Raw genomic sequence first — 20129 nt, 5'->3', positions numbered from 1 at the left:
TTCCGTAGCGGAACTGACGAAATAACCTCGTGTTGTATTGTGGGTATATTACCTGAACAAAGATGGCGGACCTATTTGGGGAAGGACTGTTCAACGTTTTTGACGAAGAGCAACAAAGTTCGTCCAGCAAAAAGACTCCCGCGAGTGCAGCTACTGAGACAGAGTAAAGTCATTCATTTAAACCAAATTATATTGGTAAAACTTTACCTTAAAGAACATGTAGTATGGTTTGCGCTCGTAAGGAATTGTTTGTTCGAAATCTCGAATAACCCGCCGGCAAGGCTTAAATCAAATTTGTGATTAACCTAAAACATCTTTGGACTGTTCATAATTACTTATAGTTGTCGAACTGTAATGAACCTTTTTTGAATACTTAATTAGGTTTATGTCAATTAAGAAAAAGCATTTTTAAGATAAAGGTAAAAAATAAATTGCTTACTGTCCAAGTGTCGTTCCACTAACAAAAATAGTGTAGACAGTTTCCATTCAGCCATAATCTTAAACAATAAACATAAAATAGACAGACAAAAAAAAGAAGAAAAAAAATACTGTGCAAGTTCTGATATTTACCAACAAATTAAAGCATTACTGCAATCAAAACATTTGTCAGAAGTTGGAAAATGACTGCAAAGAAAGTGTGGTCAGCACTGCAAGTCCCCTGGAAAAATATTTTATTTTACTTATTTTATTTTTATTTATCTTATTTTATTGCTATTTTTATTCTGTTATTTTATTGCTTGCTTCGTTGCACTGTCATGCTAGTGAGAAATAGCGTCTCGTCTCTCCTGTGTATTTATCTGCAAATACTATGTGAGGAATGACAAACAAATCTTGAAAGGCATAACCATTTTTTCCCCTTGATTGAAGTTAAGTGAGTTAAATTTTTCTTTATTTTTTTCTTCCTTCTTTTTTCTAGGAAAGCTGCAGGTAAATATGGCGCTGACAAAGATGCAGGCTCCTCCACCCGGACAAAGAGGGAGGCAGATGATGATCCGGGGGAGGAGGTGGTTTTTGGGAAGAAACCTCGAAATGAGGCGGCCTCAGTTAATGACCTAAAGTGAGACTCATTGCTTTTAATTCTTTTCACCATGCTTAGGAGAGCCACATTAAGGGTATTAGATTATATAAACAGATAAGGGAAAAAGTAGCCAGTTTTAGTATTTCTAAGATCTTTTTAAAATGTCCTGAAACAGGTGAATAGATGTACAGATGAATAACACGAGATATGTTACGTCTTAATTTGTTTTGAAAAAGTTCAAAGTTTGGATATTCTTAGGCATGAAATCTTCCTCATATGGTCCATCTATAATTCATCTTGTTGCCCAGTATTGTCAGAATAATTGTTTTTTTTTTCTTGCCTTTTTTCATATTGCTTAGTTAAAATGCAGAAACTTTCTTATTTCTTCGACCATTTATTTAGTAAAAGTTGAACTTCGAGTGAAAATATTAAGCTTTGCATACATTGTTTAAGGTAATAGGATTTATTTTGCAGCCTTTTAAAGGTTCACTTAAAATAAAGCTGATGTAAAAGATTTTTAAAAAATTTTTTTGACAGTCTTTCAGAGTTTATGCCTCAAATAAAAGTGGAGCAGGTGGACACAGTGGAAGGATGTTCGCATGAGGTAAATGACACATTTTTAAGCATTTTTAATGATATTCTTTGTGTTATTTGTCCAATTCAATCTAAATGTATGAAATCTTTCCTGTTTAGGTTGCTTTGCCTGCGGATTACGAGTTTAAACCTCTAAAACAAAGAGTTGGGAAAGCAGCTAAGGTATGATGGTTTAAGCTTTCCTCTCTAAAGTGTAACACCTTTGTTGAGACATTTTTATTGAAGTTATATCTCAAAGGTTCTGCTTTTTAGCAGTTTCTTTAAATTTATTTTTTTATTTCTAAAGCCATCGTAGAATACTTTGTATTTTTCTGAAATAAAGTTAATCGCAACATTATTTGGGTGGATTTACTCAAATGAACCTTAACTAATGTTTGTTTTGTGAAATTTGCAGGAATACCCCTTCGTACTCGATCCTTTCCAGCGTGAGGCCATCTTATGCATCGACAACAACCAGTCTGTGCTTGTGTCTGCACACACCTCTGCCGGAAAAACTGTTTGTGCTGAGTGAGTATATGCAAAAACGCTTGGAGAAGTGAATTTTAACTTTGATGCTTAATAGATTACAGCTTGAAAAGCTCCTAAATAATTCACACTTACCAGAAGGATCTTTTTTAAAATAGATTAAGATTTAGAAAAAATAAAGTTATAATTTATTTTCTTTAAAAATATATTTTGATTTTGTTTTTTATTAGGCATTCATTTATCAACTAAGTACATGAATTTGTACAACAATATGATTGAAAAAAAAAATATTTAATAAAGAAAAGAGTCCAGATTTACTTTATTTTAAGGGAAGAAAAACTGATATCTCAGAAATTCTGACCTGTTTTCTGTTTTAGATATGCCATTGCGCTGGCTCTACGAGAAAAGCAGAGAGTCATATTCACAAGCCCAATCAAGGCGCTCTCCAATCAGAAGTACAGAGAGATGTATGAGGAGTTTCAGGATGTGGGTCTGATCACAGGAGACGTCACCATCAACCCCACCGCCTCTTGTCTTGTCATGACTACAGAGGTGGGAAACAGTTTTGTGAGAAATTGAATTTTTTTGTTTTGTTTTCTCACCTTCAGCAGAACTTGCTCTTAAAAAGGTTTTATCATCTACTTGTTCTGACATGTAGTAATGGTTTTGGTCTCAGATCCTGAGGAGCATGCTGTACCGGGGCTCGGAGATCATGAGAGAAGTAGCATGGGTCATCTTTGATGAAATCCATTACATGAGGGATGCAGGTTTGTGCAGACAGAAAACAACATGGTCCTTGATCAATCAATCAAAGTATTTATAAAATAGCACTTCTCATGCAATTGCGCAGCTCAATCGCTTTAACATTAAAAACAAAAACACAATATTACAGTAAAAACCCAACCCACCCTTCACCCTTCCGACTCCCCTCCGTTAAAACATATGACCCATGACCCCGACATACAGTGAATAATGACTATGTAACTTTAAAAATAAATAAATAAATACAATGAAATAAAAAAAAAAAGTATGGCTTGGCGCTGCTGTATGGAAACAGTATTTGGGAATCTCTTCACACCAGGAACCAGCCTGGCCATAGGAGCATCGCCACAGTGCCCACCCAAACTGGGACAGCAACGGGGTCCACTTCACAGCGTGAAGCTGCAAAGTTAAACTCCAGAAGCCCCAGCAAGGGCGACAACTACTAACTAAGCCAGCAAGCCCTGGCAGAAAAGATCCCCACAAGAAACACTGGGGCTAAAATCATGATAAGATGCATGATAGATCAGTGATCTATGAGGATCATTTCTGTTTTATATAAGACCCACTCTGATGAAAATTAATTTTGGGTGTTTTTAACACTGGAGGACAGATATTAAGAAAATTAAGCTCAAATTGTTTCATAATCAAGTGAATCAGGAGCAGACCAAAAAAAATGCAGTTTGAAAAAGAATGTACCTGTATTTGTGACAGAAAATATGCTGGGCAGGCCACAAGCTCCCTGTTCCGAACTCTGAGCAACAGGGAGAGAAAGGGGGCGGGGGGGGGGGAGGGATTGCACAATTCTAACAGTCCTCTCCTATCCACAACTGAGAGGCGAATTTATAATGACCCATTGCCGCTTTGCAGAAACTATATCCTAGAAAAACAGCAAAGGTTTTTTGATTTTGGCTAAAAACTACATAATCATAATTAAAGACCACTAGGCACACTTGTACAATAGATAAAAAAAAACATCAGTTATTAAACATTTGTTTTTATTCACATTGAAACTTTTTTTCTGTTGTCGTAAAGTTTGTTATGGAGTTTGACAAACCAGAGTTTGTGCTGCTAATGTCAGATTAAAACCAAGATTATGAAGCATTGCTGCTTTTTTCATTCATTCATGTACCTAATCCAAGATTGACCACTTTCTGTCTGTTTCAGAACGTGGTGTGGTTTGGGAGGAAACCATCATTCTTCTTCCCGACAACGTACATTATGTGTTTTTGTCTGCCACCATTCCTAATGCTAGGCAGTTTGCAGAGTGGATCTGCCATTTGCACAAGCAGGTGGGGTTTATTTGGTTTCATTTCAATTCATTATGACATTTGGTCTTTCCTTGTGTTTTAAATATGTGAAGGTATAGGTTATTGTTAACATGTCTGTTTGCTTTGTCAATATATTTTCCATTCTGCAGCCATGCCATGTGGTTTACACGGATTACCGCCCCACTCCTTTGCAGCACTACATCTTTCCAGCAGGTGGCGATGGACTTCACTTAGTTGTTGATGAGAATGTAAGGATTTCCAAAAACACCCCCCCCCCCCCCAAAAAAAAATCTGACATTACATCAGTATTTTGGTTTTATTAAGACCAAATGAGAAAATTGATTATTTTATTTTAAAAAATTATTTTTTTAATTTGGACCCAGTTGTTTGCCGAGTTGTGTGTGGTAATGTGTGATCCTCTTTAGGGCGACTTTAGAGAAGACAATTTCAACACAGCCATGCAGGTGCTGAGAGATGTTGGAGATTCTGGGGGCAGTGGCGGCGGCAAGTGGGACCCGAGAGGACGAAAAGGAGGCACCAAAGGTCCGTTTCTATAGAAATCAAATGATGCAACTCAATCATAAATATATGAGAATAAACAATTATCATGTGGGGCTTCAACAGGTCCATCTAGTGTTTTTAAGATCGTGAAGATGATCATGGAGAGGAACTTCCAGCCTGTTATCATCTTCAGCTTCAGCAAAAAGGAATGTGAGGCCTATGCTCTACAAGTGGCCAAACTCGACTTCAACACTGGTATGTGGTTTTCGAGAGACACAGCTGCTTTTTTACTGATTTACCAGCCTTTAAGAAGGGATGTCCCTTCCTATCAGGTTTCTCTGGGCCCGATCCAATTCAGAGTCATTTGAGAATCTGCTGATACTGAGACCTGATCCGACACTTTTGTAACACATAACAAAGCAAAAACAAATTTAATAAACAGATCCAGGCTTTTCGCTGTTTTTATTTAGTCATGTGAGAACGTTTGGTGACTGTAGCTTTAGGATCTTAGAGCTATTTAACATTTTTGATCATGTGATTTAAATGTCAATTAAATTCTTAAAACTTAACAATGACTTGTAAAATCGTTGTAGCATGAATATGATGATGAGTATTCATAGCTCACTCGTGTCAATGTAAGCATTTATCTGATTGGGTTGTTTAGAGATTACATCTTTTTTGTTTTTTTTTGTTTTTCATCCCTTTTTCCAGGAGCTTGCACTTAAGAGACAGTTTTTTTGGCAGCCATCTCACTGTCGTCTCTCTGTTTAACTCTCATAAAAAATAATATAAACAATATTTTTTTCGTTGAAATGCCCTTTTAGGTCTTATTATTTAGCTTAGCGCTCATCATAATAATAAGAATAAAACAAATATCCAATTCCTGATCGGAATGTAACAGCCAATTGGGATTCAGTCTGAAACGACGTGATCTGGCCCAATTTGTGTTCACATGGCATTAGGACATCCCTACCGTTGTGTGTGTAAAAGTGTGACTTTCACTTTAACAAATCCAATTTTTAAACTTGGCAAGAATCGATGAACTCAACTCCAAATGAATATTTAACTTATTTTTATTACTGGCTCAGGTATTAAGAAAAGAGTTGGTTTCACTGCAACTCGTATCAGCTGAAACTGTGCTATTATTATCTGAGCAATGATTTCCTCTCTGTGCGTCTTGTATTTGGGTCATGGTTGCTTAATTTGACATCATCATTTTTAATTGCCTCCAGATGAAAAGATTTCCTGTTGGGCTCAGAAAAGGTCCAGCAAAACCCATCGTTAGGATTCATTTATGAAACTTTTGGAAGGGAAGGTTCAGATGTCCAAATGTTGGAATGTTAGATTGAAACCTCTTCATTGTGTCACAGATGTGATGTGTGTTTCCCCCCACACGGGCCTGCTGTTTGGCTCAGTTGAGAGGTGGAGTGGTTGCTTCAGGAAAACAAGTTTTGTTTGGACGTAATCCAGCTGTGGAGTAAGCTTGACTCAACCCAGTTCTCTCTGCTTTGGATGTTTTACCGCAAGGGAAAAAAATCTGAAGAGGTTTTGATGGTAAACATTTTCCTTCCTTGTTTTGATTTGTTTTTCCTGGACATACATATATCCATCATCACTCTTTAAACATTTATGGACAGTTTTTTTAAACTGTCAGCATTTTAAAGACCCACTATGATGACAATTGGTTGGTGTTTTTAACATGTTCTTATGGCATTTTTCTAATGATGGATGATGAAAAATTAAGCTTGAGCTTGCATATAATGCAGAAAATGCGCTTGGGGGGCTACAATCTCCCTGTTCTAAGCTCTCAGCAACGGGAAGGGGGTTTTAAGTTGTTCTGCGGTAACGGTTCCACCCACAACTCGGAGGCGAATTTCATATAAACTACTACTCTGCAGTAACAATGTCCTAAAAAAATTACACTTTTTTTATTTAAAAAAAAAACATAATCATAATGAAAAGACCTCTGGGAACAGGGTTAACAGGGTTTTAAAACTGCTCAAACGATGATCAGAGTGGGTCCTCAATGGACTTGATTGAAAGATTTTGCCCATGAAACCTTTTTCTGATCTTTTTATTACTGCAATTTATAATCAACTTATTCAAATTTTTAAAAATATATTGGATTAAATCAAAGAAATTCCTCCACAAAATTTAAGATTTTTACTAACATTTTTGCTACAATAGGATGCAAACCCTAAAAAAAACTTCCTGGAACAAGATCTCACTTTAAACAGCTGGGACTCTTCTATGCTGTGTGTTTTCTCCAATGTGTGTGTCTTTGTGAGCCAGTTTTGATAAGGAAAAAGGGCCACGTTGCTGCTCTGGTTTCTCCTTTCAGAACCAGCTGGGCCTCTCATCATCTCCTACATTTTTGTCTCTGTGTCTTCTTTTCTTCATGGACTTGTTTGGCTTTGTGCTCTGTCGGCTTTTTTTGTTGGAATGGAGTTAAAGTCGGTGGAGAAAAGCGATGAGTTATCCAGATTGTGGCTGTTTTCCTTTTCAAAACAGACACACATGGAGGGAATTCTGACCCGTCGTGATCTGTCATTTAATAAAACAAATGTTGGTTGTAATTTGATTGGTGAAGCGTCTTTTATTAAGTCTGGAGAGAAGTGGTTTTATTTATGCTCAAAACTACATGTGCTGGACTGACTGAATTCATGATGGAGACCAGAAGGTGTGTTGCACATCATGGTGATGAGTTCATTGCTTCTGGTATGTAGGCTGGGGTTAAGTGTAATCTTACTGCAGAGGCATCCAGAGGAAACTGAAAGCGTGTCGACTTTCTTTGCTGAAGGGAGCCAGGAGAAAGAAACATTCTCTTAGGGGAAAAAAAAATTAACAGACCGTTGGGATGAAATCTTCACAAGGCTTCACCAGTTATTCTTGGAAGACATTGGATCTGTCGTTATTTTGTAAAGTTGGTCAGTTTGTCATCGTATTTCTGAGTGAAGCAGCAGCATGTAAACCAAATAAATGACTTTCTGTTCATTCTACCATCTCCCCTCCATTATGTGAGGTTGAATCTCCTAAGAACAATGCTGCTGTACAGGTTAAGCCAAGACAAACTCACGATTCTGTGGGGAGCACGGCCTTCCTAAGTGACCTTGGTCCTTTTTGTTAGTCTGAGGAGTTCAGTCCTTGTGCTGACGTCACGCACAGAATGTTCTGGCTGATAAACAAACTTTGGCTTCCTGAAGGAAAGGAAAAGGGACTCAACACTTGGCTGCTTCGCTGTGGCGCTGAATTCAAGAGAGGAGTGGTTTTTGATCCAAGGGACGATTATGGTGACGGATGCTAGTGAGCAGGTTGGACGTCCCTCCAGTCCATCCACACCGGGAAGTTTGACTACATTTGGAAAAATTTGTAAAAGAACCATACCACTAGTGTGTTATTGTTATATAATATATATATATATTTTGCAACTCTTCTTTCTAACAGTGCCAATTCCCCAATCACATTCTTACAAACTCGTCAAAATTTACACACACCTAGTACTGGTGTGGATTCTGGGCATTGTGACACCCCTAAATGGTGACATCCCAGCTGGCGAAACCTTTAAAATATCTTATAGGGCACAGAACAAACATTTCTAAATCCAGTAACAAAATCAAAACATGTGTTGGCGATATTCAAAGGAAGTCTTGAAACAATTATAGGATGGCTACAAGACCTACAGCTTGATTGTCATTTTTCTGGCAAAATGGGAAATTTGGCGGTTTTCACATTTTCCCACCGTATGAGAAAGAAAATTTGTTTGAGCGATCTTCACAAAATTTCACACACATCCCACCAGCTTAGGTCTACAACCACAACTGACTTTTTTCTTTTTTTTACCTTTGACCTCAGGAAGAGGCTGCCATTTTTTTTCTTCTTTAAAAAAATCTTTAAGCCCACCTACACATTTCAATTCCTCCTGGGATTTTGACCTATTGCCTTCTAAGTCCTCAACCGACATTGGAAAGCTGCTTAAGAACAAAAATCAGACATAGAAATTGTAGAATTTTATTTCTAGGGGGGCAAGCCTTCAAAAGAGGCGTTTTAGTACTCACACATTTTTGACTGGAATATTGTGAAAATTCAATAAATGACTTGTTAGCTAAAGCTGAACAAAATACCATGATATGGACATATTACTACACATGTGAGTGTGATGAGCAAAATACCTCAGTTGCCAAGGAAATAAAAAAATGTACTTTTTCCAATTCTTCTAAAGATTACATAGACCTGTTCGTCCCATCCAGGCGACCAAAACATGAAGTGGTTGCTATGGAGGTGAAGCCAACAGAAAAGCTGACTTTAAAAAAAACAACAACAAAGAAGTGTTTTTTACATTAACTTGTCACGTGCAAGTTTGACCAGGGTGACTGGGGCAGAGGGGCAGAGTAAGGTGCATGTGTCAGCCGCTCAGCCATGTCAAAGAGGGGCTGCGTGGACAGGGGTGGATAGCGCCTGCGGGCCATACAATGCAGCTTGTGGCTTAATTTTACTTTTTTTATTTTTTTAAGAATTGCACAACTTTGTTAGGAAACAAAGTTGAAACATTTTGGTTACAAAACCATATCTGAATTAAGGAGAACTTGCTCACCCTGTTTGTGGTTGCAAACCCCCCACCCTCCAACCCCAATCTTTCCTCATCTTCCATGGCGCCATATGGAGGAAGAAAATGAACAAACAATTTTTAAAATTTGCTCCAAATCAGACAGACTTGGGATGCTAGGAAAGGCCTTTGTGCTAATATTTACACGACGTGTTTGTTCCAGATGATGAGAAACGTCTGGTGGAAGAAGTCTTCAACAATGCGGTGGACTGCCTCTCGGATGAGGACAAGAAACTGCCTCAGGTGACCGCTTTGGCAAAACTATCCAGTAACAGCGTTTGCAAATTTCATTTCCTCCTTTCATTTTCTATGAGGGAAGAGCAGCCTGATCAGAAGTAGTGGCTAAAACTCCTGCTTCTGCTGCTGTTTTACTGATTCATGTCCTTCAAGCTGTTGTGATTTTGTGGTTCAAGTGTTTATGGAATCATTACTGTGATCTTCATCGAGTATCCCTCTGTGTTTTAATGATTCTTAACCTGCAAACTGTCATATTCACAGGTGGAACATGTTTTGCCGCTATTGAAAAGAGGGATAGGTATCCATCATGGCGGTCTACTGCCCATTCTGAAAGAGACGATAGAAATTCTGTTCTCTGAAGGTTTGCTCAAGGTAACTTCAGTCCAGTTTTTGTCCCATTCTGCAGAACATCAAGGAGTGATAAACGTTTTTGATTAAAAAATTTTTTTAACAGTTTAGGAAAAAAAAATTAACAGTTTGACTTCTGTTTCGTTTTGGTTGTCTTTATGTAGAGGAACATCTCAAAAAGTTTAAATAACAACATGAAAAAGTTAAGTGTTGGGCATGTGAAAACTTGAAACTCATATTTTAACTAGAATTATGAGACATTTTGGACCTCTGTGTTTTAGGTGTGGCTTTACATAAGGAATTCCACATTTGCAGTCCATTTTAAGGATTTTTCTGTATGTGGCAGCTCTTCATTTACAGATCCAGTTTTGACTGGATTTCACCCAAATCTACTCAAGGCTGTGCTGTCCCTGTAACTGGTGCATCTTTTCCAACAACACATTTTTATACCACTTAAAATGTGCTTTGATACAGCACTCTGTGAACAACCAGCCTCTTGGCAATACGCTTTAGTGGCTAGCCCTTTCTGTGATGTCCATGCGTGGACATCAGGTTCAGTCAGAATTTCTTAACCTATAATTGTGCACCGACCATTGACTGTATATGAGAAGTGGACTGAGTGACCCCCTCCCTCCTCACAAACAGGAAGTACCTGCTGGCTCCAAGAAGCCTAAATTCTGTAGATTTCAATTGAGGAATTATCGGCTGTTATCCAGTTATCATATTTGTCAAAATAATCATTTTTGCCCTGCTAACTTTTTTTTTTGTTGCTAGTCCTAATTTCTTTTCGTGACTTTTTTTTGAGTGCAAGGTATTCAAGTTGTAAACTGACCAATCAGATGCTTCAATAAAAGTATGTGGTCTCACGTTGAGCCTTCAAAACGTTTGATTGACCGAGCCTGCTTTCAAGTGGTAGAGGTGTGGACTTCCAACACTCCTGATTGGCTTGAGTGGTCGCCATAGAAACATTGTTGTCTAACTCCAACATGGCAGCATCTATATCACCAAAAAATGGCGACTGATTTTACTTTATTTCGTTGGGACCCGAAGAAAGCCTTTTTTTGAGTGACGTGACACGTCCAGTTCACATATTTAGTCAATAGTTGTGAGACTGTTTGAAAATATTTGCAGCCGTTTAAAAAAAAAAATTCAGACACTGTATAGTTAGTCTTTATTTCACTGTAAGCTACAATTCTCAGCAAACCAAAAAAATTGACTTTCACTTTTGCACTGTTCCGTTTTTTTAGCTGCATCTTTAAAATGGTATATTCAAAACACAAAAAGAAAAAATTTAGCTGAGCATAAACCTGCTGTTAATGAATCGTGTGCTCATGACATCGGTCATAAACAAAGCTCATTTAACGTATGAGTGAATTACATCACTCTTCCTCATTTCAGGCGCTGTTTGCCACTGAAACCTTTGCCATGGGAATCAACATGCCAGCCCGCACTGTGCTCTTCACCAGCGCTCGCAAATTTGATGGCAAGAGCCACCGCTTTGTAAGAACACATTCATTTCATCCGTATCCTTGTTATGAATTCATTTCTACTATTAAGTCTTCTCCATAACTTTCTATACTTTCTATAACTTTCTATAATCTTGTTATAATCCTATTAATTTAAAATGTAGAGTAGTCATATTACAATGTCTTTACATTAACAATAAATGTTATTTTACTGGTCTTTATTTAGCTATAAATCCAGGTTCATTTGTTTGCTTCACACTGAGTTCATGAGCTTTTCCAGTTTCCAAAAATGGTAAAGTGCGTTACGGGCAACCCAAAGTGTTTCACAGAACCACAGTGAGAATCCGTGCTCTAAAGTATCATTTTTAAACTAATATAACCCGAAACAAGCTGACAAAGTAAGAGTCTCAGCAAAAGAGAACCCATCTTCACAACTCTTCAAAAAAAAGAAGGTTGGATCCGTCTAATCATTGCTTTTACCTCAGAAGGGCTTTGGTTTGTGTGCAGTGACGCCTTTATAAGGTCCTCCAGCTCGCATGGCCACATAAACAGCCACGTATTGTTTATAAGCGCTGCGTCTGAAGCTGTCGTCACTTGTGAAACATTACAGACTGGGAAAAGAGGGGGGTCGCCCTCCAGCAAGTTCATCAGAAACATCTGGCGGTCCTGTTGGAGCCAGAACTCCACGCAGGCACTTGCCCATCAAAGCTCCTGTGCTCCACATGGTGATGTGAGCCAGTGGGAAATTTGAGATGAAAGGCAGATAATCCTGTTGTTTCTCTGTCCAATAATCTGCTTGTACAGGGTTTAATGGGTTTTTCATAGTTACTGGGATTGTATTTTTGGGCACATACCCTTCCCAGACAAATAGCAACACCGTTAATTGCCAGGACAGAAAATAAAACTGATTACTTTTCCTTTGGCAATAACTGTTTTGGTTTTTTCTAGATCACGTCAGGCGAGTACATCCAGATGTCAGGCCGTGCTGGAAGAAGAGGGATGGACGACAGGGGGATTGTTATTTTCATGGTGGATGAGAAGATGAGTCCTGCTGTGGGGAAACAGCTTCTAAAGGTGCTTTCATGGCGTCAGACACAAACGCTTTGACACTCCTCATCATTTCAGACCCCTTTGCTGTGGTGTTACTTGGTGTCATGCGGTTTCCGACTCCCATCATTGGTTCCTCTTGAGGAGCGTACGGTCTTTTTGTGCTCTGTCATTTGACAAACGCACAACCTTGCTGCTATAAATAAGTGACTTTATAAGGAAATTGTGTTAATATTTAACTACTTGAACTTTGCTTTGGACTCTGCTTCTCACAATGCAGTGATTACTAAAACCTCCTTTTAAGTCTGAAAGTGCAACAGCTGTTGACAATGGTGGTCATAACTTTATGTAGATAGCTCATACTTCTATGCGGTCTGAGAGACGACAGAAATATGGTTAAAAGAAATTGGAAAATGTTAATATTAGTATTTCTTTGAAGAGACTTCCTGTTGGTTTAAAACTCGCCACCTGTTTGCTGCTGTTCTCCACCTTTCCTCCATCAGTAGGAAAAGGTCGATAACTTGGCTACGCACTGGAGTTTTTTTTGCACAAAACTACATAATATATCTTAAAATGGTGCAACATATCAGGTTTTCTGGTAGAAATCTGCATGTTTTCTACAAAATCGTATCTATGTAAACCCCACTGCATCAAAGAACTGACAGAAAACTCAAATTTCTTGAAAATCTGATGTTTTTAAAGATAAAATCCACCAAATAATGTGCCACGTCATTTTTTTTGAGATATGGATAGCTATTTATTATGATACGTTTTGTGATTTGGTAAGTTTTTGCTCACAAAAATCTTAGTTGAAGATGTAAAAATATTGACATGAGTTTTCAATAGAAAAAGAACCTCTTTTACCCACTGTCTCCCATTTGATCTTCACCTGGTGTATCTATATTACGGTTAATATTACAGTTAATTACCAACAAAATTTGCATTATTTCAATCCTGCAAGAAGTCATTTAGAATAAAATCACAACATATGAGTAATTCTAACGGTAAAGTTTTAAATATTACATAAACTTTTTCCACCAAAAGTGTTGAATGAGCAGGAAAACCCTTCTACTGCCCCTAGTGGAATGATGATCCACTACAGGGCAGTAAGCATGGAACAAGTAATATGCAGTGGGTTGTCAAGGAACGTTTGGATCTTGCTAATGAGATTGGAGTCTCAGAAATGCCCGTTTAAAATATATGATTGGTTATATGGGGCTAATGTCAGAAAATAAATTACATTGCAATAAATCCCGTCTACATGTCATTTAAAAAAATCCATTAGTTTAAATAAGGAAATGTGTGGTGTGTATCTGTGTGCAGGGCTCAGCAGACCCTTTGAACAGCGCTTTCCATCTGACCTACAACATGGTGCTGAACCTGCTGCGAGTGGAAGAGATCAACCCAGAGTACATGCTGGAGAAGTCCTTCTACCAGTTCCAGCACTACAGGGCCCTGCCCGGCGTGGTGGAGAGTGAGTCGTGCAGATCTTCTGGGGTTGAACCGGAAGGTTCTGTTGACATGACAACACCTAGGATGATGTTACTTCACTTGTAGTATCCCCACACAAACACAGTTTAATTTGAGCCAAAGCAGAGCCTCCGGGGTGGGTTTTTTTTGTCTTTTTTTTTTTTTTTTTTAGAAAAACACTGCAGTCATAGTCACTGTGAAGTGGCTCCTGCCTGTATTGCCCCCCCCGCATAAGAAAGCAGCGGTTACACATGGTCACACTCAAGCTTTGTCAATCCTTTCACATTAAAGTGTAATCTGGGAACTTTTATTTTCTGTTGTGAATACAAAACAAAGAGGAAGAACATCTGCAGCGCCAAACTCTACTGATTCCTTTGTTTAAAAAAGGAAGCCATATATTGCATTTTCTTTTTTTCTATTTCTGCAGAAATTAAGAAGTTGGAGGAGCAGTACCACACCATTGAGATCCCGAACGAAGAGAGCGTGGTCACCTACTTTAAGATCAGGCAGCAGTTAGCCAAACTGAGCAAAGAGATACAAGAGTTCATCCACAAGCCCAAATACTGCCTGCCCTTCTTGCAGCCCGGACGGCTCGTGAAGGTACGTCTCTGCACCCCTCGCCGTCTGTTGATATTTGAACGTAAACACTGACCGTGTGGCTTTGCTGCCTCAGGTTAAAAAGGATGATGCAGACTTCGGTTGGGGAGTTGTTGTAAACTTCTGCAAAAAGACAAATGTAAAGGTAAGAATACCACTTTTGACCTCACAGTAGTTAAATCATAATCATCTTTTGATCTATTCTAAAAGCGTCCCCAGTGGTCTTTTAATTATAATTATAATTAAACTAAAAAAAACCTGTGGTGTTTTCGAACACGATTCTGCTTTTTCCCACTCAGGCCAGCACAGACTCGGACCCGCTGTATGTAGTGGAGGTATTGCTCCACTGTAGCAAGGAAAGCATGAAAAACGCTGCAACTGAAGCTGCCAAACCTGCTCCACCAGGGGAGACTGGAGAGATGCAGGTTGGTGACTGAAAGACCATTTAGATTCAACCACAACACAGAGCTTGTAACTGATGCTTTTTTTTTTTCACCTCCAGGTGGTTCCAGTGATGCTCCACCTCCTCACATCCATCAGCTCAGTTCGTCTGTACATCCCCAAAGATCTGAGGCCCTTTGACAACAGACAGCTGATGCTCAAGTCCATACAGGTCCAACCAGCAGCCATCAAGAAGGCAAAAGGAGTTCAAACTATGAACACAAATCCTGAGTCGTGCCTGCTTTTCCCCTCAGGAGGTGCAGAAACGTTTCCCAGATGGCGTTCCTCTGTTAGACCCCATCGATGACATGGGCATCAAAGACCCCGGGCTGAAAAAAGTCATTCAGAAGGTGGAGGCCTTTGAGCACCGCATGTACACCCACCCGCTGCACAGTGACCCCAACTTGGAGTCGGTTTACTCTCTCTGCGAGAAAAAAGCTCTGGTGAGAAACTGTTTGTGGAGTTCAATGGCAGACGTCAGGAAGTCCTTCTAAATGTCAGACCTTCCTTTGATCCAGACTTACTGTAGTTGGATCTAAAAAAAATGTATGATGCTCTTTTAGAAAATAATCAGTGACATTTTATTGCTTTCCTCTAAAATTAATAACAATTAAAGGTCAGAAAGTTCCCTCATAAGAGCAGGTTGTTTTTCCAAACACTCCATTTAGATCACATTGAATGCAAAAAAAAACGTCTCTTTTGCACCTTCAGATGTTTGTCATTTTCTTTTCTTTTGGCAATTGGTCCAGGACGAGCATGGGTTCTTTGCTCCCTATTAGTTTTTTTCATTCACTTTATATATAAATTGCTTTTTCGTGTCTCAGATTGCCACAGAGGTCCGAACGGCCAAACGAGAGCTGAAGAAGGCTCGCACCGTCCTGCAGATGGATGAGCTGAAATGCCGGAAGAGGGTTCTGCGGAGACTCGGCTTCGCCAGTCCCTCCGATGTCATCGAGATGAAGGGGCGGGTCGCCTGTGAAATCAGCAGGTAAGGAGACGGCGTTGCATCTCTTCACGAGCGTCACTTTTTCGAGGTGTTGGTCTGTTTTTAACGAGAAGCGCTGCAGCCTTACCCATCAGATCTGTGTGTTAACATGTGACCACAGAGGATGTGGTGATCACAGACGCAGAGGGCCAACTATTTGTGGCTTTAATTGTTTCACAGCATGACCTTTCACAAGGCTCGCCTACGATTGTCTAAAGACCCACTCCGATCACCTTTTGAGTTGTTTAAAAAGCCTTCTCAGTCGTCTTTTGATTATTATTAGGCTGTTTTTGGAAAACATTTTTAAAAAATTGCTTCTTTTCTGGGCAGCATATTTTTCACGTAACAAAGTGTTTTTCTAAACAACATTTTTCATCTGCTCCTGATTCACAACAATTTGAATAAGAAATACTCAGAAAAAAATTTTGAGCTTAATTTTCTTCTGATAAATGCCACATGAGCATGTTAAAAACACCAAAAACACATTTTTTTAAATCTGTCTTTAAAGTGATATCACAAATGTTTTTCAAGGATTTATTGCTGTTTTGTTTTTTTTAATACCGTAAACGTCTATTTTAATGTAAAGTCGTAATGTTTTTGGCTGACAGAAGTCAAATATGTTTTTCATTTTTCCAGTGGTGATGAGCTTCTGCTGACAGAGATGATGTTCAACGGCCTCTTCAACGACCTGTCAGTGGAACAGGCCACCGCTCTGCTGTCCTGCTTTGTCTTCCAGGAGAACGTGAGCAAACGCACACCAACCCTCCAAATCTCTGCACACATAAACGCCCAGCTCTCATTCCCAAACGCCGAAGCCGGAGGGGCTTTATTTTTGCTTCGATTTCTTCACTTGCAAAAACAGAAATCTCGGGGTTTTGTAAGTTTGTCTGGCCTTTTCGAGCGCGCAGTCCAGCAGAGTAATTTATTTGAGGAGGTCTTTTTCCTCTGGCTCTGCACCAGCTGTAATGTTTCCCTCCCTCCTCAAGTTGTCCTCAAACGCCCCATCAATGGAAGAGAACAATAGAGAGCAGCTGCCACCTCCACCAGAAAAGATCAGCGAGCAGCTGTCAGTAAACGGCACCAGCTGCTGCTTTTGGAAGGATTTCTCCTCATATCTGCGTGGGATTTTCTCATCTTCTTCACATTTTAATTATTTAGATTTTACCATGTTTTATCTTTTACTCATTGAGACCAATTTGCTGTTAAAAATGACTAAGAATAAGGAGTTTTGGGGAGGCATAGCCCTCTACAAAAATTAAAGAGTAGAAACCGGAGGTCTCCTGTTTACAGATTTCATGCAAGCGTTTGCAAATTTTCAACTAAAAAGGACACAAAACAGGAGCTTTCACTTTGATAGAGAATAATGGGAGTAAAGCAGGTGTGCAGACTCATGAACACGCCTTTCCAGGTGTCAGGAACAGAGTTCCTCAGTCGCCTTTTGCTTCAGTACTTTATCATTACAGGTCTAAAACTAGAAAACGCTTTACAGATAAATAAGCATAACGTAAGAGATTTTGAAAAGAGAAGATTTAAAATCACCAAAAAAAGCAGCAATAGTCAAAATAAAATCCTTCTTTCCTCATAAACTTTTCTTTTTTCAAGGTTTTCATCCCAGAAAGCAATTTTTCAGCCTCTTTGTCATAAAACAAACTATTTACTATTAATTAGAATTAAAGGCAGGGTTGCCCTCGATGGTAACATTTGATAGACATACTGGCATGTCTGTCATGGAGTCATTTAAAAGACAAAATCTTTTCTACTGTCTTGCTGAATAACATGTATGTCCACCTATGTTCCAAGTTTCTGTTGCTGCAGATCCTATTGGGGTGTAGGCCAGTTGTCCCTCAGTTGTCCCTCAGCTGCCAATCAGAATCGAGTATTCACCCGATCCGTCTATGATGTAGCTTCACTGGCTTCCAATAACCTGCAGCCTTTGAAGGAGAAGAGAATCACAGAGTCTAAATTATTTTATGCATCAAAAAGAAGCTATAAAATTGCCCCTGCCCTTATAAAGTGCAATATTTAGATAGAAACATTAATAAAATCACACATTCATTTAACAAAGCAATGACATTAATATGTAGTTACAAACACTACAAATAAAATGTATCCATTTAAAGAGAGTTCTTTTTATTTTTAAACTTTTGTCTTCTACTTCTCTTCACAAACTGAATCTTCAGAGAGGATCACAGAAAACTCATCACTTGGTATTTTTTTTTTCAGGCCAGCGAGATTCCCAAACTGACCGAACAGCTGGCAGCGCCGCTCAGACAGATGCAGGTGAGACGGCGGGAAGCGCTTCTTTCTTTCCACCGCTCTTTCAGTCACACTTTGAACTTAAACACCCCCGCCGTTGCTCTCGCATCCAGGAGTGTGCGAAGCGCATCGCCAAAGTGTCGGCAGACGCCAAGCTGGAAGTGGACGAGGAGACGTATCTGAGCCAGTTCAAGTCCCACCTGATGGACGTGGTCTTTGCCTGGGCCAACGGGTCCAGCTTCTCCCAGATCTGCAAAATGACCGACGTCTTTGAAGGTTTGAGACGGAACAAGTGGCTGAGTGAAAGATTTAAAAAAAGACACCGTGCTCATTAATAAAGGAGTACACAAGCACATAAAACGTAAAGATACATCTAAAAACCATAACAATCTGCTATCCTTGGAGGCCAATATGAAAGCCTCCTGAAAGAACTCAAAAGAAGAAATCAGACTGAAGGCTGAACCTTCTATCGTTTGAATTGCTCAATACTCTCCAGTTCTTAAATGGATGAGAGGAATAACCACTTAAAACTGACCCGAAGTAAACGTAGACAGCTGTAAAATTCTAAAAGCTCCGATGAAACATGAGCCTGACCACGCAAAGCTCTGAAAAGATCTAGAAATCAACGACCATTTCGACACCACAGACTCCATTTGGAAGAAAATCTGTGCAACGTCTGGTCTTATAAACCCTTAGTGGTCCGAGGCGCGTACTGACAACCACGCCTCTTTCAGTCTGCCGCTGGGCATCAGTAGTTACCATCACCAGGTATGAATGAGGAGTGAATGAATAATGGACACATTGTAAGTGCTTTGAGGCTCTGGAAAATCGCAGATAAATCCAGTCCATTATTATTGTTATTATTAAACCAAATGACGGAAGCTTTTTGTATGTCTGCTGCAGGAAGCATCATCCGCTGCATGCGCCGTTTAGAGGAAGTGCTGCGACAGATGTGCTCGGCTGCCAAAGCCATTGGAAACACGGAACTGGAGAACAAGTTTGCAGAAGGTGAGAAGTCCTCAGATAATGTAGCACACATGATCAGTTATACGCAAAGCGGGTTTACTCCTCGTAGATAATCAGAAATGAGCTCAAAGTTCAGTTATTATGCTTCAGATCTAGTTTTATTACTTCCTGATTGGAGGAAAATAAATAAATAACCCTAACCCTTTCTGGAAAACCTAAATCATGATCACCTGTAAGCTTTTGGCCACATTTACGCTTCAAAGGTTTTGCTGAAAGCAGCTCAGGTGGTGTCCTTAAAGACCCACTCCAATGAAAGTTGTTTTTTATGCTTTTTCCTGAAAATAGAGGACACACATATATGCAGAAAATTAAGCTCATAATTGCATTTCCGAGTATTTCTTTATTCAAAACTGTTGAAAAAAATGCTGTTTGAAGAAGAGCAAATTCGATATATAGATAATATGCTGGGTGGGCCATGTGCTAACAACAAGGTGGGCCAACAAGGTGGAGAAGGGGGGCGGGGTTGCTTGACGCCAGTGTCCCGCCCACAAATCAGAGCAGAAACTGTCCTAGAAAACGACTTTTTTGTTTTTTATTTTTTATAATTTTAGCTAAAAACAACATAACGAAAAGATGACTGGGCTTTTAAAATAGATCAAAAGATCAGAGTGGGTCTTTAAGGATTCAAGCGGACTGCAGCATTCCGGTTTTTTAGGTGGATTAAAAATATTAAAAAAGCTACCTGTTTTGTTTTTTTTGATAAGTGATCTTTTTCTGCCTTAATTTGAGAAACTAAATTGAACATTTTCAAGCCGTTTCTTGAATGTATTTGACCAATTCTTCTTTCATTCTGTGGTTTTCTGTCTCTGCAGGAATAACGAAGATAAAGAGAGACATCGTCTTTGCTGCTAGTCTCTATTTATAGTGACTTTCCTTCACACCGTCTGCAATGTTTTACACACACACCTCTTTACAACATCAAACCTGAACTGAGGTGTGTTGTTGAGCTGATTTTTTTACCAGACGTTTTCTGTTTTGATTGTCCATGTTTTTTTTTTTTAATATTAATATAATTTTTTTTTGCTCACATGAGCAAACCAGAGCA

General features: G+C 39.1%; 1 protein-coding gene across 1 annotated transcript; it reads left to right on the top strand.

The window, feature by feature from the left end:
- Positions 1-24: 24 nt before the first annotated feature.
- mtrex (Mtr4 exosome RNA helicase) lies at positions 25-20024 on the top strand. Its single transcript, NM_001164882.1, is given in 27 exon segments — positions 25-163; positions 917-1057; positions 1556-1622; positions 1712-1774; positions 2007-2119; positions 2455-2629; positions 2754-2844; positions 4004-4128; positions 4257-4355; positions 4533-4650; positions 4732-4863; positions 9375-9454; positions 9710-9820; positions 11195-11296; positions 12211-12336; positions 13633-13783; positions 14207-14379; positions 14453-14521; positions 14676-14801; positions 14879-14989; positions 15072-15260; positions 15642-15805; positions 16439-16544; positions 18026-18082; positions 18172-18334; positions 18962-19066; positions 19897-20024. Coding segments are annotated over 27 exon segments (3111 nt in total). The 5' UTR covers positions 25-62; the 3' UTR covers positions 19950-20024.
- Positions 20025-20129: the final 105 nt, after the last annotated feature.

The sequence above is a fragment of the Oryzias latipes genome, chromosome 12 (genome assembly GCF_053564925.1).
Source record: "Oryzias latipes strain Hd-rR chromosome 12, Olatipes_Hd-rR_3.1".
In the NCBI taxonomy this organism is placed as follows: Eukaryota; Metazoa; Chordata; class Actinopteri; order Beloniformes; family Adrianichthyidae; genus Oryzias; species Oryzias latipes.
Note: the sequence above shows the minus strand (reverse complement) of the source record. Positions and strands in the feature narration are given on the sequence as shown.